Below are 20,197 nucleotides of genomic sequence, written 5' to 3' on the forward strand. Positions count from 1 at the left end.
TATCTAATTTCTTTTGTTTCATAGTAGGATTGTACTAAGAATTTAAGTGTGGTATATATTAAATCATATATAACCCTTGCATAGAGTCAAAGAGACTTCAACCCGTGTGATCAGAGGTTTTTTTCGTTCTGAACCTCAAGCGGACAAAATAGTTTGCAATGAAACAATTATAATACCTGCGCATGCAATGTAAGCTGTGGCTGGACCCCTGATATCCTGACATCTGGCTCCTATGAACAAGTTGTACCGACAGCCAGCCTTCATTCCTGTTACATTCTGTCTTATGGTGTTGTTCACAAAATCAGCATCGCCTGTTTCTGTGCATTCGTTGTATGTGCCATTGTACGTGTAGTAGAACCCGTCGTAGTAGCCCAATAGGACTCCTGCGATATTTTTGGAAATACGCAGAGTCTGTGTCGCTGCCAAAAGAAATACTCCCCTCATCAATGTCAGCTGGCTCTGAAGCAACAACGGACACATCCCTCAACTAACTTCATTACAACATCAAACTTGTATTCTATAATTTTGGTTTGTTTTTGTGGGGGTTAGGGCCTCGTTATCGCGCGCAGCAGTGACAATGCTATGTCAGATTTTTACACATTATATGAAAAAACACGTTTTGTTGAAAACAATCACCGCACAAACCGTAAAGTTTCAACTATGCACAATAAGTGAAGTGCAAAGGTGCCAGGCCCAGATTTTGCAGAGACATAAGGGTTTATGTTGGATTTGTGTTCTCCTTAAAGTGCCCCCGCATCTTTTAGCGGTGCAAGCAGTTGTTTTATTTGTTACAGTTTTTAGCGGAGAAGACAGCGCTAAAAGTTAAAATTTTTCTTCCATTTTATAACAATCTTTGGTTTTGAGCTTCGACGCAGGTGATAACGAGTTTTTCACTGATGATGTTTTGTTTTCTTACCCACTATTTCGTATGCTTTTGAGAAAACGTTAGGCAGTTCTTTTGCCCATAAAACAGCCTCAAAATGTCAACAATTCGAGAAAACAATGATCTTGGAGCGGGGTTTCACCTTTAATCCACTCTTAAATTAGCAAGGATTAGCGTGTAATGCTCTTTCCAGTCTCATTTATAGGGGATCTTGTCTAGACTCTAAATACATTCTGTAATTATACTCTACAAAGACTGTAATTAAGAGTGACCCGTTTATTTAGGGACACGTTCTCGGCCTGGGATTTAAGAGCAAAGGAAGAGAACGCGATAGCATCCATAGCTTTGACTCGTATACAGATCAGTTATTAATGCAACCAGTTAAAACCATATCACTGTGTTTATAATGTTAATCTCATTAGGCGCCCCAAGCGCAGCTTTTCACCATCCATCACCATTATCACAGCCACCACAAATAACCGCTTTGGCTGTTCCTACAAAAAGTGCTATTCTGGAAAACACCACTACAATTCTGCATAAAAAGAACGCTGGTAAAAAGCACGAAACGATAAACATAGCTGACAAATTGCCAGAAAATAGCCGCAATAGCTTCATAGAACTGTAGTGTCAAAAAGAAGGAATAAAATACAGACCAAAAAGAAACTTATTGTTTTCATTAAGGGTATTAAGAATCTGAATAACTTATTGCTGTTTTCATTAGCTGCTTTTAAGTAACCTTCAATTAGAGTAACAACCACTCATTCGACTTTATTTCTTTGATTCTTTGATTTGAAGCAATGAAAAGTCATTTCAGAGTGAGGAAGTCATTTTTAAGAGTGGGATATGTCACGTGTGACCAAAAATTTAATCACGCGAATGAACAAAAAATGGCTCCACTAAGAGTGAAAAATGACGTTACGCACGCAATTTAGCTGAAATTGCATGAACGAATGAACAAGACGCAGATTTGAATTGGTTGTGAAGTCATATGGTCGCAACAAAAATCTTGACGACGAAATAAAAAACATAGCAGGACAAGTCCTGACGTACAATTAAAAGAATTTTCATTGACTTAACAAACGACTAGACCTAAAGCGGACAATGAGTGATTTGGGAAAACCATTTCTAAATGAATCAGATGAAAAAAAAACAAAAAAAAACAGAAAATCAATGTCAAAATGCTGCTACGGAGAACAAAAAACCACTAAAAAGATATGTAATTTTGATTCTAACAAAAAACTAGGTCCAGAATGAGCTGTGAATGGATTGGGAAAACTATTTAGAAAAATCCGATCCAAAAAATCGAAAAAAACAGTAAAAATCAGAGTGAAATTTCCGCATGTGAACAAAAAACCACTACCGAGAAACCGAATTTTTGTTCAAACACCGTTTTCTCACTCTACTTTAAAATTAGAGCCAAAAAATTCACGCCGCAAAACCACTCGCTTTCTCGCTCCATTTCCTGTTTCGGCGTGACCAAAATCACCACTCCAATTTGACTTCAAAAATCATGAAAATGTGTGAACAGATCTTAAAAATCAGCGCCCCAATACAATTCAAATTCTTTGAATTGTAAAAAACCAACAGAAGACCAATAATAGTCTCTGTTATCGCTGCGCGGCTATAAAAACATTATAATTGAAAAGGTTATGAGCAGAGCGGCAGATTGCATGAAAAAAGCCGCAAAAGCAGCCTGATTAGGCATGGTGCAACAAAAGACAGATGGTAAAGCAAAGCACATATGAGAGTCAAAACTAAGGCCCAATTGGCGGCTGCTCGAAAATCTCAGAGGAACCCGGTCATCAGACACTGATTCACGATCTTCAAGGCTGCCTGGTTCTTATATCTGACAAGCGGACTATCAATTTCAGTAAAACTAATCGTCCAGCGGGGTAAAAGCACTTTGACAATTACTGCTTTAAAATAAGATAATACTTAGTGAAAATTACCCCAACACTACTAATGGTATTTTGAAGTCTTTAGTTAATGATAATTTTATCGACAGCGTCTCGTTTAAGAAAACCCATCCTCATCATATATGAAGCCGATTTTTAAAATCGAGCAAAACGTGCATAATTAAAGTTATGAAGTGAATAATTAATCATTTCATGGTCCTAATCATCGCTATCTGCTCTTGCAAGAGGACCATGGTAACAGTTTCTACTGTTTTTATTACACTACTTAATATAAACGCTATGGACACAATTTGTTAAAGCAGACAATTACTAGCTTGAAATTTTTTGCATGATGATTACGCAATTATGATTGGTTGGTTGATCAAATGATAAAAGATGATGTTTACTAGGCAGATTTCAAGCAACGGCACTGGGTGCCTTAGCGGGCAAACGCATTAATGAACATAACCGACTAACGTCGGGCGAATTGCTCTCAAACGACCGGCGAGCGGTTGAATTCATCAGCAGCTAGCCACGGTTAAGTGAGGCCAGTTTTAGCTTGATTTGACTCAAAAAACTTTTAGTTTTCTAGCCTTTTTAGAAAAAAAAATCAAATAAAAAACTGATATTTTAAAAATTTGCAAAATATTGCAAAATTTGAAAAAAACTTTCAGATTTTCCAGTGAAAAAGTTCAAAACTATTTTTTGTCTCTGGAGTTATGTCAGGTAATCCATTTGGAAGACTTGAAAAGCTTCGTTGGCCAGTAATGATCGCTAAACTCAGAAAAGGACAAAAATATTCAAAAAATTTGACAACAATCGCAAATTTTAACAAAATTCAAGATATTAAATTATTCAAAAACATTCCATTGTCTCAAGAGACTATCCAGTATCCCTATTTTAAGCTTTAAAACGTTTCAAAGGTTCATTGAGATCCATAGACTCGGAACAAGAAAAAATTTTGGGAAAATTTGAAAAAAAATTAAATTTTATCAAAAAATTGCAAAAGCTGGAGTCATTGAAATATTGATAACCATTCCATTAATTCTAGAAACTATGCAATAACTTATCATCAAGCCTTGGATGAGGTCCCTAGGACCCTGGTGCCGGAAAAAAATGATAAAAAATACTCAAAAAGATTTTTAAAAAAACTTGAAAAAATTGCAAATACTTTTTTAAACAATTGTTGATATTAAAATCCTGAAAAACATTCCATCACATCTAGAAGCTATGCAGCAATCTATAATCAAACCCTAGAGGAGATTATCTGGCTCTTGAGGCTGGAGAAACCTATAAAATGACAAAAATTTTCAAAAAAACTTAAAAAAAACAAAGTTTTCTAAAGAAAAAAAATTGCTTAAATCTGTTATATTAAGGAAATGAAAGCTATCCCATGGAAACAAAATATTTTCAGTAACTTAATATCAAAACCTGAAGGACATTTTCTGGCCCCTGCGTCTGCAAAGACGTGAATAATGAAAAATAAATGTCAAAAATTGAAAAAAAAACTAAAAAGCTTGATTTTAAAATGATAAAACCATGTCACAACCACTAGAAACTATGCAGTAACCTATTATAAAACCCTGGACAAGGTTCCTTGACACCTAGGGCAGAAAAACTCAAAAAATGACAAAAATTTTCAAAAAGCTTGAAAAAATTGTGAAAATTATTATAAAATTGCCTGTTTTTTAGCGATCGGTTGTTCGAACGTAGACACGGTAGGGGGTGAGTAACAGTGGGGTGCGGGGCAACAACGCGTTGGGGGGCAATAGTGGTGGGGTGTCAACAGCGGGGGTGTCTTTAACCTCTAAGAACTGCCCTTCACACCATATGTATAAGTCTGCAAAACAGTCTGAGTTGAAACAGAGCTGAAAGGCTTTAAAAGCACTTAATGGCCGCTGGGTGCTACCTGTTTATCCCGTTTTTGGGGACGAAAAGCAAAAGCGTCAGACGAAAAATCGATCAAGCGAAAAATCGCAAAAAAGACAGACAGGACTAATATAATAGCTACAAACTTCGTTTGAGAGCAATTAATAACGTCAAAGCACTTGGTGTAAACAATTTGTTGCGTATGATAAACAACAAACGAATAAACAACCCTAATTAAAAATTTTAAAAAAATAACGCTATGAATAGGCCAAATCTAGCAATATCTTTTCCCCAGTAGAACGTAATAACTGCTCATGAGTTTATGCTTTTACAACGTTCGCTTCCATGCATAGCTTGGAGTAAAAACAACCAGACAAAAACCCATAGCTTGAGGTTGAGCACGTTTTTTTTGCAAATTTTATTCACTGATTTTATTAAGGAAGATAATTAAGAGCACATTTTTTGCAATTGGTTCATGTTAAGGCTATTTTAAAGGTTTACTCGCAGATCATTTCATTGTGCACTGAAATTTATGAATGGAGCACTCACGCTTTTTTGCGTAGACGGCAACGATCCTAATTTAGTGTTTTCAAATTTTCCTGTCGTCACTTTCTGGCGTTGGGGTCTGGCGCTTATGTTTTGTACTACCAGAAACTTTTCTGCAGTACGTACCACATTGATAGTGCTAGATTTTCCAAAGTTTTTCTCATGGACTTCCTAAATATTTGCATCGTTGTTTCCTAGTTTCCCCAACGTGTGGAACTCCTGCTTGATTGAATTTTTAAGCAATCTTCTTCTGAGCAAACTCACATCCAATCTCAGCGTTGAATCTTCCATGAATGATTTCAAATCTTAAGCGTTTTCAACGAAATTGTCCCTAATAATTGTACTTTATAATAATTCAATTATTAATATTATTATTATTATTATTGGGTTATCCCAGTCATTAAAAAAATTTTGCCCTTGCTGCTAGACATGATTTAATGCCTCATGCTCGTTCTACTTTAATGTCTAAAAGTCTGTTTGCTAAGAGCCCCAAGAAAAATGATAATAGACTGAAGCAGCGTAATAGTTGCAGCAGTTTAGTCATCTCGAAGTAATCAATTCGAGAACAAGAAATTGGGAACAGATGTTTATCAATTTGATCCATTTGACATCTTTATTGCTCGATGAATTGGACTTGTCTTCTTCTCACAATGTGCCTTACACAATGTTTCAGAATATTGCACTACCAAACGCTTTGCATCTAATAATATCGGAAGCCTTACATGATGGTCAACTTTATAACTCAATTTAGTCGAGTTTTCACTCATAATCTGCCATGAAGTACATCTATATACCAATTTTTTCATGTTTCCTATCTGCTATTTATTGACTTCAAAAGAATCGTGATTTTTTTGTATTTCTCATAACAACAGTTGATCCGGTTTCTGGACCTCGGTTGATATAAAAACTCATTCAGCGTCAATAACAACGATTTTTCGCTATATTGAATATACAGCATTTTCTAGCAGATAGAACAGTTATGGCTTAATGGTTTTTTGAGAGTAGGCTAAAAATGCAAATAGCTTCTTCTGAAGTTTCCCAAAAATGAAAGCCTAACGTTTAATGTTCAAAACAAATGTTTCAAAATTTTTCAGTAACATTTTTTTCTTCTATTCTTCTTCTCTTGATGGCTATTTTGGTTCCTGGAAATTTTTTTTGTGACAGACCAACATAATTCGATTGTATCGAACACGATATGACAATTTTATCGGAAATTATGACCAAAGATATGACTGAGGGGTTTTTTCATTGCGTTCCTCGGCTGCAACTGAGACTCCCGTTTTATTTTCCAGTTCAATTGAAGGTTTGAGAATTTGAACGGTTCAAATTTTATCCTTTTAACAGATTTTGTGTCTTTTTTCTGGAAACTGATAAATAATATCTTCATCACTTGCTTTTTTTGTTGATCAACAAAACGCAGTGGGGGTCGTTGGGGGTCGTTGGGGGTCCTTAATGGGGGTCGTTGCCGACCGCAGTAAATTATCCTTGTAATGTTTCGGTGAACTGTTTCGAATTTTTTTTGCCTACTGTTTCAAAAAAGTTCAATTTGCAGTCGAATTTTTTGTTGTTATCGCTTTGGACCGCTATTGAATTAATCGTAGCGAATACTTAAAGATATTTCATTATTTTTTGTGGAAATGTGTAATGGCTCAAATAAAGTAGATCAAAATAATTCTGAATGAAAGAAAAAGTATGTCAATTAAGCGACACCTTGTTAGTTTGTTGATTCGTATCACAATCCTATGAAGTTTAAAATTTTATGAAGGTTAATGACGTGAAAATCTGTTTAGTTTGATTCAATTTTACTTTGATTTATTTTTAGTTTGATTCAAAACCGCAGACGTATAGCTGATCCAATTTTTCTATTATATTATACTGACTCCAGCTTAACGCCCTAGTTGAGAATGGATGGTTGTTTTGTAGGAATCTGGCAGATTCTGGCAGATCCCTACAAGACTATGCATCTTCTGCCAGAAATTTCTTACAGATTCCTACAAGATAACCATTTTTCTGCCAGATTCCAACAAGATAACCATTTTCCTTTGAGATTCCTACAAGATACCCATTTTTTTCTGCCAGATTCCTACAAGGTAAACATTTTTCTGCCAGATTCCTTCAAGATACCCGTTTCTTCTGCCAGATTCCGACAAGATAAACCTTCTTTTGCAATTAATTTCAATGCCAAAAGAGCGCGCTAAACGTTATTATATCGTGCTAACTCAAAAAAAGGTGAGACGGTTCAAAAATTTAATTATACACATATTCTGCGCATCGACAAAAGGAATGCAGAAAACATCAGAAAAATATTAATATAAGGCATCAGAAAAGTTCTTCATCGTCGATCTTCGTTCATGTTTTTCATTTCGAAAACTATTCAACTTTTTTCTTGATTTTCTCTTGATTTTTTTCGTGATTTTCTAGGGTAGCAGATGGGTTCAAGCTGGGTTAAATCGTTGCTGCATCCAAACCAGCTATAATAGAGGGAAAACTCAATATTAAACAATTTAAAAAAAACGAGCACGGCATGCCAAAACAGCAAGAGACGAGGAAAACGTAGTGCCATAAAAGCAGGACACGAAGTGCCAAAACAAAAAAAGAATCAGAACAGAGAAAAAATCAACAGTAGAGCAGCCAAAAAGCGGGAAAAAATCAGTCCAAAAATGAGAGCAAACAGTGCCGAATGAACTAGAAAAACAAAAAAACAAGGAAAAACAACAAAAATCAACAGAAGAGGAGCAGCAAGAAAGCTGAAAATAAGTCAAAAAATAGGCGCGCGGAGTGCCAAAAAACAAAACACTGAAAAATCAGGAAAACACAAGAAAAACAATCAAAAAACGAAGGAAAAAATTAGCACAACAGAAGCTGCAAAAAATTATGTGAAGATTGTGAAAAATGAGCGCCGAAGAGTGCCGAAAAAACCAGAAAAACAAAGCAGAAACAAAGAAAAACCAGGAAAAAAGAAAAATCGAAAAATTTCAAAACAGAAACAGCAAAAGGCGGGAAAATCTGTGAAAAAAATGATTGCCTGGAGCACCGAAAAAACATCGAAAAAATGAATACAATTTTTAGAAAATGAAAGTAAAAAAATAAGAAGCAGCACCAGCAAAAAGCAGAAAAAGGTGAGATTTGATATTTTTCGTTTTTTCCTTTTCATGGTTTTTCATTGTTTCTGCTTTGTTTTTCTGGTTTTTTTGGCACTCTTCGGCGCTAATCTTCACATAATTTTTTGCAGCATCTGTTTTGCTAATTTTTTCCTTCGTTTTTTGATTGTTTTTCTTGTGTTTTCTTGACTTTTCAGTGTTTTGTTTTTCGGCACTCCGTGCGCCCATTTTTTGGCTTATTTTCAGGTTTTTTGCTGCTCCTCTTCTGTTGATTTTTCTTGTTTTTCCTTTTTTTTGTTTTTCTAGTTCTTTCGGCACTGTTTGCGGTCATTTTTGGACTGTATTTTCTCCGCTTTTTGGCTGCCCTACTGTTGATTTTTTCGCTGTTCTGATTTTTGTTTTTTTGGCACTTCGTGTCCTGCTTTTATGGCACTACGTTTTCCTCGTCTCTTGCTGTTTTGGCACGCCGTGCTCGTTTTTTTTTAAATTGTTTAATATTGAGTTTTCCCTCTATTATAGCTGGTTTGGATGCAGCAAAGATTTAACCCAGCTTCAACCCATCTGCTACCCTAGAAAATCAAGAAAAAAATCAAGAGAAAATCAAGAAAAAAGTTGAATAGTTTTCGAAATGAAAAACATGAACGAAGATCGACGATGAAGAACTTTTCTGATGCCTTATATTAATATTTTTCTGATGTTTTCTGCTTTCCTTTTGTCGATGCGCAGAATATGTGTATATTTAAATTTTTGAACCGTCTCGGCTTTTTTCTTGAGTTAGCACGAAATAATAACGTTTAGCGCGCTTTTCTGGCCCTGAAATTAATTGCAAAAGAAGGTTTATCTTGTAGGAATCTGGCATAAAAATGGTTATCTTGTAGAAATCTGGCAGAAAAATGGTTATCTTGTAGGAATCTGGCAGAAAAATGGTTATCTTGTGGAAATCTGGCAGAAAAATGGTTATCTTGTAGGAATCTGGCAGAAAAATGGTTATATTGTAGGAATCTGGCAGAAAAATGATTATCTTGTAGGAATCTGCCAGAAATATCTGGCAGAAGATGCATCGTCTTGTAGGGATCTGCCAGATTCTGCCAGATTCCTACAAGATAATCATCCATTCTCGACTAGGGCGTCCTACTTCAGGCACCCTACAAGAGATTTGAATACTGTCTTATTGTACAAAAAGTTTACTTTGAGCAATATTCTTGGCGCAAAGATCCCACTTAGTACCAATAAACACTAAATAGATTATTTTAGTCAATGTTTCTATTGCTCGAATGACTTGCCAGTTCGCGAACTGAGGCGTATTACTCAATACCCCTCTGTTTACTGAACTAAGTTGAAAACAAACTTGTCATCTGTTTCAAAAATGCCGCTGCCGGAAGTTTTGCTGCTTGTCTTAATGGCAGAAAACGACTTAAAGACCAACACAATCTCTGGAAAAACTGCACAAAAGGAAGTTTTTGCCTTCATTCTGAACCCGAAGAGCTGATGTAAAACGTAGACAACCATCTCCAATGATCGTGCGGAATGGTTTTTTGCAGCTCTGAAATTCATCTTAGTCAAACGAACAACTTGCTTTAGCTTAGATTGCTTAGGTTTTCATGAATGACGTCGTTCCCCTAAGTATACACAAATAAGTTAATCTGATGTAGTTGGTTAGTTGGTGATTTTGTAGACGCTGCAGACACATGTCTAACAAACAAATTTTTCCCTTATCAAAAGCTCAGGCCCCTTCTGACATCAGGTCGGCATTGTTTCTTAGGCACATATATGAAATGAGGACATTCCTAGCCGCATTTGCAAAATGCTCAAACTCTACTATGATCATTGTCCGTTTGAAGATGATGGATCTTCCAGGCTTGAGATGAGTGTTAGGCACGAGGTCTATAAAAGTTATTTTGGATCGGACATTCATTGCAGGTTGATACGATTGTGAGTAAAATACTATTTCGGACATTGCCCCTTTTGGCTCAACCCATAAAATTTGCGGATCCCGCTTTTATTTAATGGAGTCCAGTCACAAAAATGTTTTTTGTTTCCTAGCACGCTACTATAGAAAATAGCGAATGTGCCTGGGGGCGTAAAAGTTACATGCTCACTAAGCTGGGGGTAGAAAAATAGATTCAGGTTTGCTTTGGATGCTGCATGTCTTAGGTATCTGTTATGCTTAAGCTTTGCAAATAGACTTGGATGTGTGTCGCAAATACACTATCTCAAAGTGTAGTGGGAATCGCAGTGCGAATCCTTGAATAAGTGTGTTTTACAGAATTGGTTTATTGGAATCGCGACGCGAATCCACAGCTAATTTGTCTTAAGTAAATTAAGAGCGTTTGAAGAAGCAACTTGAATTCAGTTTGACTAAATGAGATTATGAATACTTATACTAAAATACTGTGAACAACATATGAAATAATATAGAAGACTAGCGGGAATATTTTTATATGTGAATAATAAAAAGTCATAACTCAAGTTATAAGCTCATGATATAAATATTCAAAATAGAGGATAAAATATTTAAGTACACATAAAGGTTTCGATATAATTATACATACGTATCACGTTTCCCCCATGACAGAAAAATTTTTAATATATTTACAATTTTTAGGGTCAAACATAAATTATGGAAATGAAAGAAAATTTAACACAACATAAAGTAAAGTGCAAGAATGCCATAAATTTTATTTTGAAGAAATGAGAAGATTGATCATTAAGTATATGCGAAGCATGTGTGCTTGAGAAAAGATTAACTGCACATGTATGTAGTATGTAAGTGGTTTTATAACATTATCACTTGACAATAAGAGACAGCTCATACAGGATGAAAGTGTAATTGAATTTGGGATTCGGAGGGCGAATACGCTTTAAAGTTTAGAACATGCAAAATGAATACAATGGAGTGAATAAATAACAGACACACACAACAAAACAGGGATTCGCGGAGCGAATACAAGAATGAATGAAATTAATACATTGAATAGCAATTGAAGAAATTTAACATTAATGTATCCAATAAAGACTGGATTCGTAACACGAAAACATGAACGAAATAAATAAGTGTAGTTTATATGAGTTTACGTAGTTTTAACAGTTTTGTTCAAATTTCATTTTCTGCATCCCACACAGAAAGTTCCCGTTCTTGTTCATATTCGTAATATCGAAATCTTGAATCTGGTGGAGAAGCTTGACCAATTTGGATATCAGGTCGTGGTGGGGAGGGAATTCTTGATTGATCCGCATTTTGAATCATTGTGAATACTGTGTTTTCGTTTGTTGAGCCCTTCTTTTCTTTTTTCGATTTTCGCTTTTTCGATTTATTGGAGCTGGATGATGCCAACGAACTGGTTGGGGATATGTCCGCATCTGCAAATCCGTAAAATTGAGGCCGATTGCGTTTTCGAGTTGCTTGTTGTTCTTGAGGAGCGGAGGACGTTACTGGATTTTGTGATGAGGACGTTGATGGAGCGGGTACTATCGATATGAGCGGTTGTTCCGGAGCTGTTGTATTATTATTTTCATTTGACGCAATCGTGTGGCGGCTTCGTTTGGGCTGTGGTTTAGCGGGTTTGCGGACTGTGAGGGCTCGAGAGACATTTGAGTTCACAGATGAGACAACGGAAGTAGTATCACGATGGCGATGGCGAATCTTGATTTCTCCCCTCTATTGTCGCTTGACATCATTACTATGCTTGGCAATCTTTGTCTCCGTTGTTTGCTCGTAGGGTGCAGGACGTCTTTGTGCGTATGCCCAGAGATTAGTAGACCTTTCCGCTTTGGTGCCAAACTTTGCCAAATCACTATCTCTGACTTTCACTGGAGATCGTCCAGGCTCATTAATTATGGTTGTAATAGGGGAAGAATTTGTGACAAAGGATCCTGGTTTGAGAACCTCATATAGTCCGGCAAGCTGCCTTTTGGCCCTCTTTTTGTTGGGTAGGTTTCGCGCTAGATTTACACTTAAGGATTTTTCTGTTTTGGGAATGGGGTTCGTGATTTTTCGATGAATAATGAACCGCGATTCCTTAGTGTCCGAACCGCGATAGCGAAGTCCTGCGTCCTGTTGTGCCTTGTTCATGGATTTCTCAATGTCCAGATCGCTTCTTTCGGGGTTGTTCCATCCTGCGTCGTCAAGGTAGTCATCGACAGGAACTGTATCGGCATCTAAATAGTGGTTAATAATTTTTTCATAAGTTAAATTTGAACCAGAAGGAGAAGTGCTAATATTCCTTAAAGGAGTATTTGCCGGACGACCGAAATGGGCTTCAAATGGTGTTATCTTTGTTGTTTTCTGTTTTGTTATACGTAAGTCAGAAATAATTTGTTTAATTGCTTTAGATGTTACGAATGTATCTTTATTTTCAGCTTTCATGCAGGATAACCGTCGTTTTATTGTCTGGATCATTCGCTCCACTAATCCAATAGCTCTATGATCTCCGACTGGTGCGTCGAGAATGTCAATATTGTTTTCATTACAGTAATTTGTAACTTGTTTACCTACTAGACAAGTGGCTTGGTCTAAACGGATTGTTCGTGGAATTCCGTCTGTATATGCGTAATTACGGAGAAATTTTACTACATTTGTCCCATTAGCTTTTTCAAAAATTCTAACTGTCGGATACTTTGAATAACGGTCAATACATGCCAAAAAATAAATGTCTTTATCTTTTTCATTCGTTATCGGACCCCCAAAGTCAATTTGAATTTCTTCATTTGGTTCTTGGCAAGCCTTATGTGAATGCCATTTAGATTTTGGTATAATAGGCTTTAAATTCTTACCAATATCAGTGCATGGAACGCAATCCCATGCTTTGGCCAAAATTTCTCTATGCATATATGGCCACCATGCATATTGAGACAGGGAAATCATCCCCCAACTACCGGGGTGGGTCATGTGTAGTGATTCCACTACTGCCTCCTTTATTGAATGTGGTATGGCGACGCGTTCGTCGACACACAAGCAACCGGACCGCACATGAAAATCTTTCCAAAAGGAGTGAATGTAGGGGCTGACTTCTTTGCAGCGGTCTTCGTTATCTTGTAGAACACAATCTCTAATCTCCTTTAGTACTGCGTCCGTGCTAGTCAAGACTGCTAGAAACGACTTTGTAAAGAGCTGGTTTAGGTTGCTCTCAAAAACTTCCTCTCTGGACAGTTCAATGTCCTGAGTTTCCGGTGATGATGAGGCCTGGGTGTTATTGTTGGGGTTTGCACTAGGAGTTGTTATTGGGGTTGATTGGGCGCGAAATGTTACTCTATGAGTAGGCGGGGGAGTTGTAGGATTGATTTGCGATGATCCATTAGTTGACATTGTTATGTGATTTATTTTATTTTCTAGTTTTGCGGTTAAATTGCAATTGAAATGTTCAGGTTGGATTTGCGATGCGGGTGCAGTATTATTTTGAAGCAAGCGATTTGCGTGGTAATTAAATTGAGAAATGAATGCTGAATTATAATTGCGCACTTGTGCTCGAGTAGTGAATGAATTATTTGAGGCATTTGAGTTATGCGGGTTAATTTTAGCAGGTTTGCAAGAGTGGACGCGCGTCTGGTTAACTTGTAATTTGTGTTTGCTGTTTATGGGCCGCTTATGGAAAGGAATTTTATTTGAGTGACTAAATAAATGTGTAATTGCGTCGCGAATGCGGGAAATTGTTGCTACCATGAATTCCTCATCATATTGAGTGACGCTTTTTGCTTTCTGGTTCGGTTGGCGCGAAATATAATCAACTAAACCCATTCGGGTGCCAGGGATATGCTCTATGATAAAATCAAATGGCAACAAACGATCAATCCAACGTGTTAATCTGCTATTATAAGATTTATTGGAACGGTGAGATTTTAGAACTGAAAGAAGTGCTCGGTGATCTGTCAAAACCGTAAAAGTTTTTCCAAATAAACTAAATTTAAAATATTCGATAGCCCAAACTACCCCGTGTAATTCTAGTTCGTTTATACTATAGCGATCTTCGTTGCTATTAAGAAAGCGAGATGCAAAAGCAACTGTTTTCCACCCTTCACAATCTAATTGTTCGAGTGCAGCACCTAAACCTTGGCGAGAGGCATCGCATTTGATGCGTGTTTCCAGTGTTGGATTAAAATGGGTATTTTCTGTAGCATTTGATATAACAGTTTTAATGTGTTCGAAATGTGTTTGATGATATTCAGTCCAAAGAAATTTTTCATTTTTCTTTAACAATGGTCGAAGAGGATGACATATTTTAGCAAGATTAGGAATAAACTTGCTTAAATGATGAACGCTACCTAGGAATGAACGCAATTGTTTCAATGTTTTGGGAGCTTTGATTTCAGCAATTGCTGCTGTTTTAGATTCTATGGGTTTGACACCACTTTGCGAGAATGTAAAACCAAGCCAAATTATCTGGTTTTTTGCAAAATGACATTTGCTTAAATTAATTCTGAGGTTATTGGCCTCGAGTTTCTGCAAGCAATTGTAGACGTATTTGAGGTGCGATTCCTGGGTACCTTTGCTAACTACAATTATATCGTCCAAAAAACAATATGTATGAGACAACCCAACCAATGTATAATCCATCGCCTTTTGAAACTCTGCCGGCATATCCGTAAGTCCATAAAATCCCGTCTTAAAACGGTACGTACCGGTTGCGTCTCCACAAATGATATTGAAATTACAATGGCGTGCGGTATCCGGATGCAAGTTTTATTGGCTATATTCGTATTTTAATTCAATTGTTGAGAAACAAACATTTTCCCCATGATTAGAGTCATTAATATGTTGTGAAATTGAGTCAATAACACTATCTATATTTGGCATTTGATACTTGTTCTTGTGTATCGCTTTGTTCAGAATTTTCGAATCAAGAGCTAATTTTACAGATTTGTCCTTCTTGACTCTAATTACAATCGGAGAAATAAAGTTTTTATCAGAACATTCTTGTAATTTTTCAATATGTCCTTGTTCTGTAAGTTTCTTTAGCTCGTCAGATACTTTGTCTAACAGATTTATAGGGACACGGCGACCTTTTTGGTGTGTTGGGGTATAGTTTTTGTGAAATTTTGAACGAACTATATGTACTTTGGTCTTACCGATTCTGAAGATTAGGTCGGGGAAATCGATTGCAATCTGTTTTTTAATTGGACAGTATTCTTGTTCCACCTGATTGATTATCATTTGATTATTTGATTGTTGAATTGAGAGTCCGAGTGCTGGAAACAAATCTCTACCCAACAGTGTGCGATGACCGTCCGCCACTACTTGAATTTCAATTGGATTTGCGTGCCAATTGCCGCTTTGAATTGAAGTTTGAATAGTGCCTACCGTATGAATAGGCTCGTTTGAAAATGTTTTCAATTGTTTGGGATTTGCCCCACGTATCCACTTCGATTTTGAGTCGTGGGAAATGATTGAATTTGCCAATGATTCGTTTATTATTGTGCATACGCTACCCGAATCCACCAAAACATTTGTTGATGTATTACCAAATATTACAAGAAGGTTGATTGCTGTCATCGAAGTTGTGAGATCCATTGATGATACTACAGCTACACAATTATCTTCATCTGATGAGTAATTTGACTCCAAATCAGGGTCAAAATCTGTTGAAATTTGATTAACATCCTCAACTTGGTCATCTTTTTCGACATTATTGACTCGTGGCTTAGGTCTTGGGTACGAATTGGGATCTTTAGGTTTACGACAAACCTTAGCGAAATGGTTTTCAATACCACAATTATTGCATCTCTTTCCCCGAGCAGGACATTTATTACGGTGTTCCGGAGTCCAACTTGATCCACAAAAGTGAAAAGTTGTGGGCTTTTTCCGTGCGGTTGTATTAATAGTTGAGAAGGGAGTAGCATTCGCGATGCGCATCCGTTGTACTTGATTATTCAGCTTTGTTGGCATTAATTCTGAGTTGATTGAGGGTACCCATTTCAATATTGATTGCTATTGCTAATGCTCTATCAGGGTCTACTGTTTCTTTTAGAAGCTCTTTTTGGATATCTTTGTTCTGCATGTTTGCGATAAAAACGTCTCTGATGATGGTATCTCCTTTTTCTCCTAGATCACAATTTTTCGAAAGTTCTTTGAGATGTCCATAGACTTTCTCAGTTGGTTCTCCCTTTTGTTGTTTTCGTGTAAGAAAAAGATGGTTGAGATTACTTCGATATTGATAGTCGAATTTTTCGAATTGAAGACGCGCCGCCCTTCCATTCCCAAACTGAGGTACATCAATGAAGAGGCTTTCCGATCACATAATTTCCACGGTTTGTCTCCGCATAAGATGCCGACCACTTCAATGCGTTGACACTGATTTTTCCACGCTGTTTTCGCCTGTTCGTTGCGGGTTCGTCGATCTTGTTCTGATTGTGCTGTCGGGTTATCAACTGTGTCTTCATAAGCTGGATCGGGAGGCAAGATAACATTTACTGGAGGGTCAGCTAGGAGAAGGTCCACTTCAATTCTTTCCCGAGCAAGAATTGCAAGTTTTAATTGCGTCCTCCAATATTCCCAGCGAGGTGGGGGTTCTAGGGTTGCCTTTTCCCAGAAGGGTTGAATTCCGAGTGGAGATTTGCCACTGTCCTTTATTGCTGACTGCGCCATGTTATGCTTAAGCTTTGCAAATAGACTTGGATGTGTGTCGCAAATACACTATCTCAAAGTGTAGTGGGAATCGCAGAGCGAATCCTTGAATAAGTGTGTTTTACAGAATTGGTTTATTGGAATCCACAGCTAATTTGTCTTAAGTAAATTAAGAGCGTTTGAAGAAGCAACTTGATTTCAGTTTGACTAAATGAGATTATGAATACTTATACTAAAATACTGTGAACAACATATGAAATAATATAGTAGACTAGCGGGAATATTTTTATATGTGAATAATAAAAAGTCATAACTCAAGTTATAAGCTCATGATATAAATATTCAAAATAGAGGATAAAATAATTAAGTACACATAAAGGTTTCGATATAAGTATACATACGTATCACAGTATCCCTTGGCTGTTTTGACTAGCAACAATATCGCAGAAACCAAGCTTGTTTCATGAGTTTGAACACTTATTTGGAGCCACATCAAATCACTGTGGGGTGAATATGTTGAGGATTGGCCTGGTTCTTTGAGCTCTTTTTTGGACTCTAGATGAATCTGTAGCAAAAGCTGTTTTTCGCAGTTTCACTGCGTTGGCGATTTCGATGTACTGACAACATTGCCTGCTGAATCTAGATATGGGCTTCTTTCTTGCTCTCCGTTACGCTAATGAATTTAAATATACAGAAGTCCTGCTCTCGGTGGAATCAACATTGGAAACGTTTCTGTCGGGGAACATATTATTTCTTCTTGTTGGTTGTGCTGACTCACTTTTGGCATGACGATGACTAAATTGATAGATGTTTTTGATTAGGGGGCAAGGCTTTGAGGCAAGAATTTTTCCTACTCTGTTGTTCTTTCAAGTTTCCCCAGGTGACCTACATCATCTACGTCGCTCAGGGTGACGGAGATTCCCTGCAGCCCTCTTTTTTGCATGAAATCTTCAGCCATTTTTGCTACCGTTTTTCTGTCAATGCTCTTTGGGTTGCTCCCAAGATTTACTTTTTGATGTGGATAATATTTTTCATCTTGCTGTTGAGGTTTCAGAAAATATTCTTGTTCTCACTGTTGCTATAGAAGAACCCAAGGCGAGACCAAATGGTTATCTGGTTTGATTCTGGCAGAGTCTTGCAAAAATGGCTATCTTGCAAGATTCTCGCAAAAAATGGTTATCTTGTAAGATTCTGGCAGAAATTGGTTATCTTGCAAGATTTGCAAGAAAAAGGGTCTTATCGTTAAAAAAGTTCAAAACAGCGGAAAAATAATCTTATCTGCCAGAATCTAGCTCTTGAACATGAAAAAAATCTGTTCTCAATGTTTCTTTAGAAGAAACCAAGGCGAGACCAAATGGTTATCTTGAAAGAAATGGGTATCTAGCAGAGTCTTGCAAAAAATGGTTATCTTGCAGTATTCCGGCAGAAAAATGGTTAGCTTGCAAGATCTTCCAGAAAAATTGTTATCCTGCAAGATTTGCAAGAGGAAAGGTCTTATCGTTAAAAAAAGTTCAAAACAGTGGGGAAATTTTCTTATCTGCCAGAATCTTGCAAGATAACCATTTGATTTCAAACCCCAGAAGTTACTCTTTTCCATCACATTTAATTTCTACTTCGGTCTGTCGCTTTCCCAGTTGCTGCTCTGTTTAATGCTTAGTTTTTAAGGTCTTGAGTTCTGTTTGACCGACCTCAATTTTTTCGACCACAATTTTTTCGACCACCGCGCGTTGGCAACAATTGTTTTTCTGCATTTTTACGCGGTGGACTTCCTTCAAAAATTGTTGATTATTTTTTCTCGTTGTTTTTATTGCGTTCAGTTTTGCATAAAAAAAACTGTAGGTCTGGTCTGTCTTCATCAAGGCAATTACTGATTTATAACTTCCACACTCTAAAGCCCGGCAAAAATGTTTATTCTGGATAGAAATACTCAACACTCGCAAAATTCGTCGCATGTTCCTTGCAAAGTCTGACTTCATTGAATGATTCCTGTGGTTGCAGTGGCAGTTGCTTTTGAGTAATTAGAAAAAAACTTTAGTTTGTTAAAAATTTTTTTTTCAGTTTTTTTCAATTTAAATCGATTGAAGTTTTGCAGAATTTTCGATAACAGCGTATCTTTCCAGCCGTATTAGGTTTTACTGCAATCGTTTCCGATCTGTCTGAGATGTGGAAAATGATTCAGTACGAATTCTAATTATATCTCTTTGTTCGTGTCTAACAAATGCTTGATCTCTGCAACGAAGTTTTCACAGTCCTTGGAGTTTCGAGTTTCACAAGAACTTATTTTGTTGTCTGTTGGAATCTAATACATAATATGCTTCACAGAAACGTTGATATATCGTGGAGTTGTTAAAGGTTCTCTTAGGAATAGACCGATCTGATAGCTATTATCGCAATAAATAAGTTCTGCTTTTTTTAAAAAAAAAACAAAATAATGTCAAATGGTATTGGTTCTGAATGTATTTAGATTAAATTTTTAATGACGTAAATCTTGACCGGGCATTAACAAAGTCTTTCAAATTTTGTAATCTTTTATCCATTAGACGAACGCTGCAAGAAAAGTTTCAACTTACGGCTACAGAAAAGGAAAAAAAAAGTTGAATAAAAATTCCTTTAGGGCCGCAAAACACCGTAAGGATTGTCCAAGTTCCAAAAACTGATATCGTTTGTCTCTGTCGTTCACGCTGGTCGTCACTGAGTGCCAAAATCTTACTCTTTTCTTCATTTACAATATTTGGGTTCAATGATAGTTAGCAACGTGTCAATTAGACCAAACTGAAACGAATCCCAATTGATGAGTTGTTGCAGAAAAGTCTACTAAAAGTCTACTAAGTCTACTAGATTATTTAGAAAATTTGTTTAGCAATTTTACACCCACCCAGATGATGGCCCATTAGAATCAGTAAGTATCCGCGGGATGACAAAAAGTTGTAATCATAGAACTTTCATATTATGGACCATTGACTTCATAATTCAAAAAAGTTTTAGGAAATTGGCATGACTACAACTTTGCCATCAATGGAAGTTTTATGATTACAAAAATGGAGGTTCTATGACTACAACTTCTCCATAATATGGAAGTACATATATATATATCTATATATATATATATATATATATATATATATATGATATCTATAGCTAAAATCTAAAATCCCGGATAGGCCAGGAACATTACAAAAACGAACGAACGCAAAGAAAGCGAAAGAGAAATGAACGAGCGAGTGAACGAAAAACGAAAGAGCGCAAAGCGTCCGAAACAGAAACGAACAAGCGCAAGGCGAGCGAAACAGAAGGAAGAAATTAGTTCTTTTAAGGAAAAAATTGAACCAAAACTGTTCTATGAAGT

At 36.7% G+C, this 20,197-nt stretch overlaps 1 protein-coding gene across 1 annotated transcript in view; it reads right to left on the minus strand.

Annotated features, from left to right (window-relative positions):
- Nucleotides 1–182: 182 nt before the first annotated feature.
- LOC142343000 (uncharacterized) overlaps nucleotides 183–20,197 on the minus strand; it is a 175,788-nt gene continuing 155,773 nt past the window's right edge. Inside the window, exon 16 of the mRNA XM_075394682.1 lies at nucleotides 183–459. Coding sequence (XP_075250797.1) covers nucleotides 302–459 — 158 coding nt within the window. The 3' untranslated portion in view covers nucleotides 183–301. The remainder of the gene's footprint in view (nucleotides 460–20,197) is intronic.

The sequence above is a fragment of the Convolutriloba macropyga genome, chromosome 7, assembly GCF_964194025.1.
Source record: "Convolutriloba macropyga chromosome 7, txConMacr16.3, whole genome shotgun sequence".
NCBI lineage: Eukaryota > Metazoa > Xenacoelomorpha > Acoela > Convolutidae > Convolutriloba > Convolutriloba macropyga.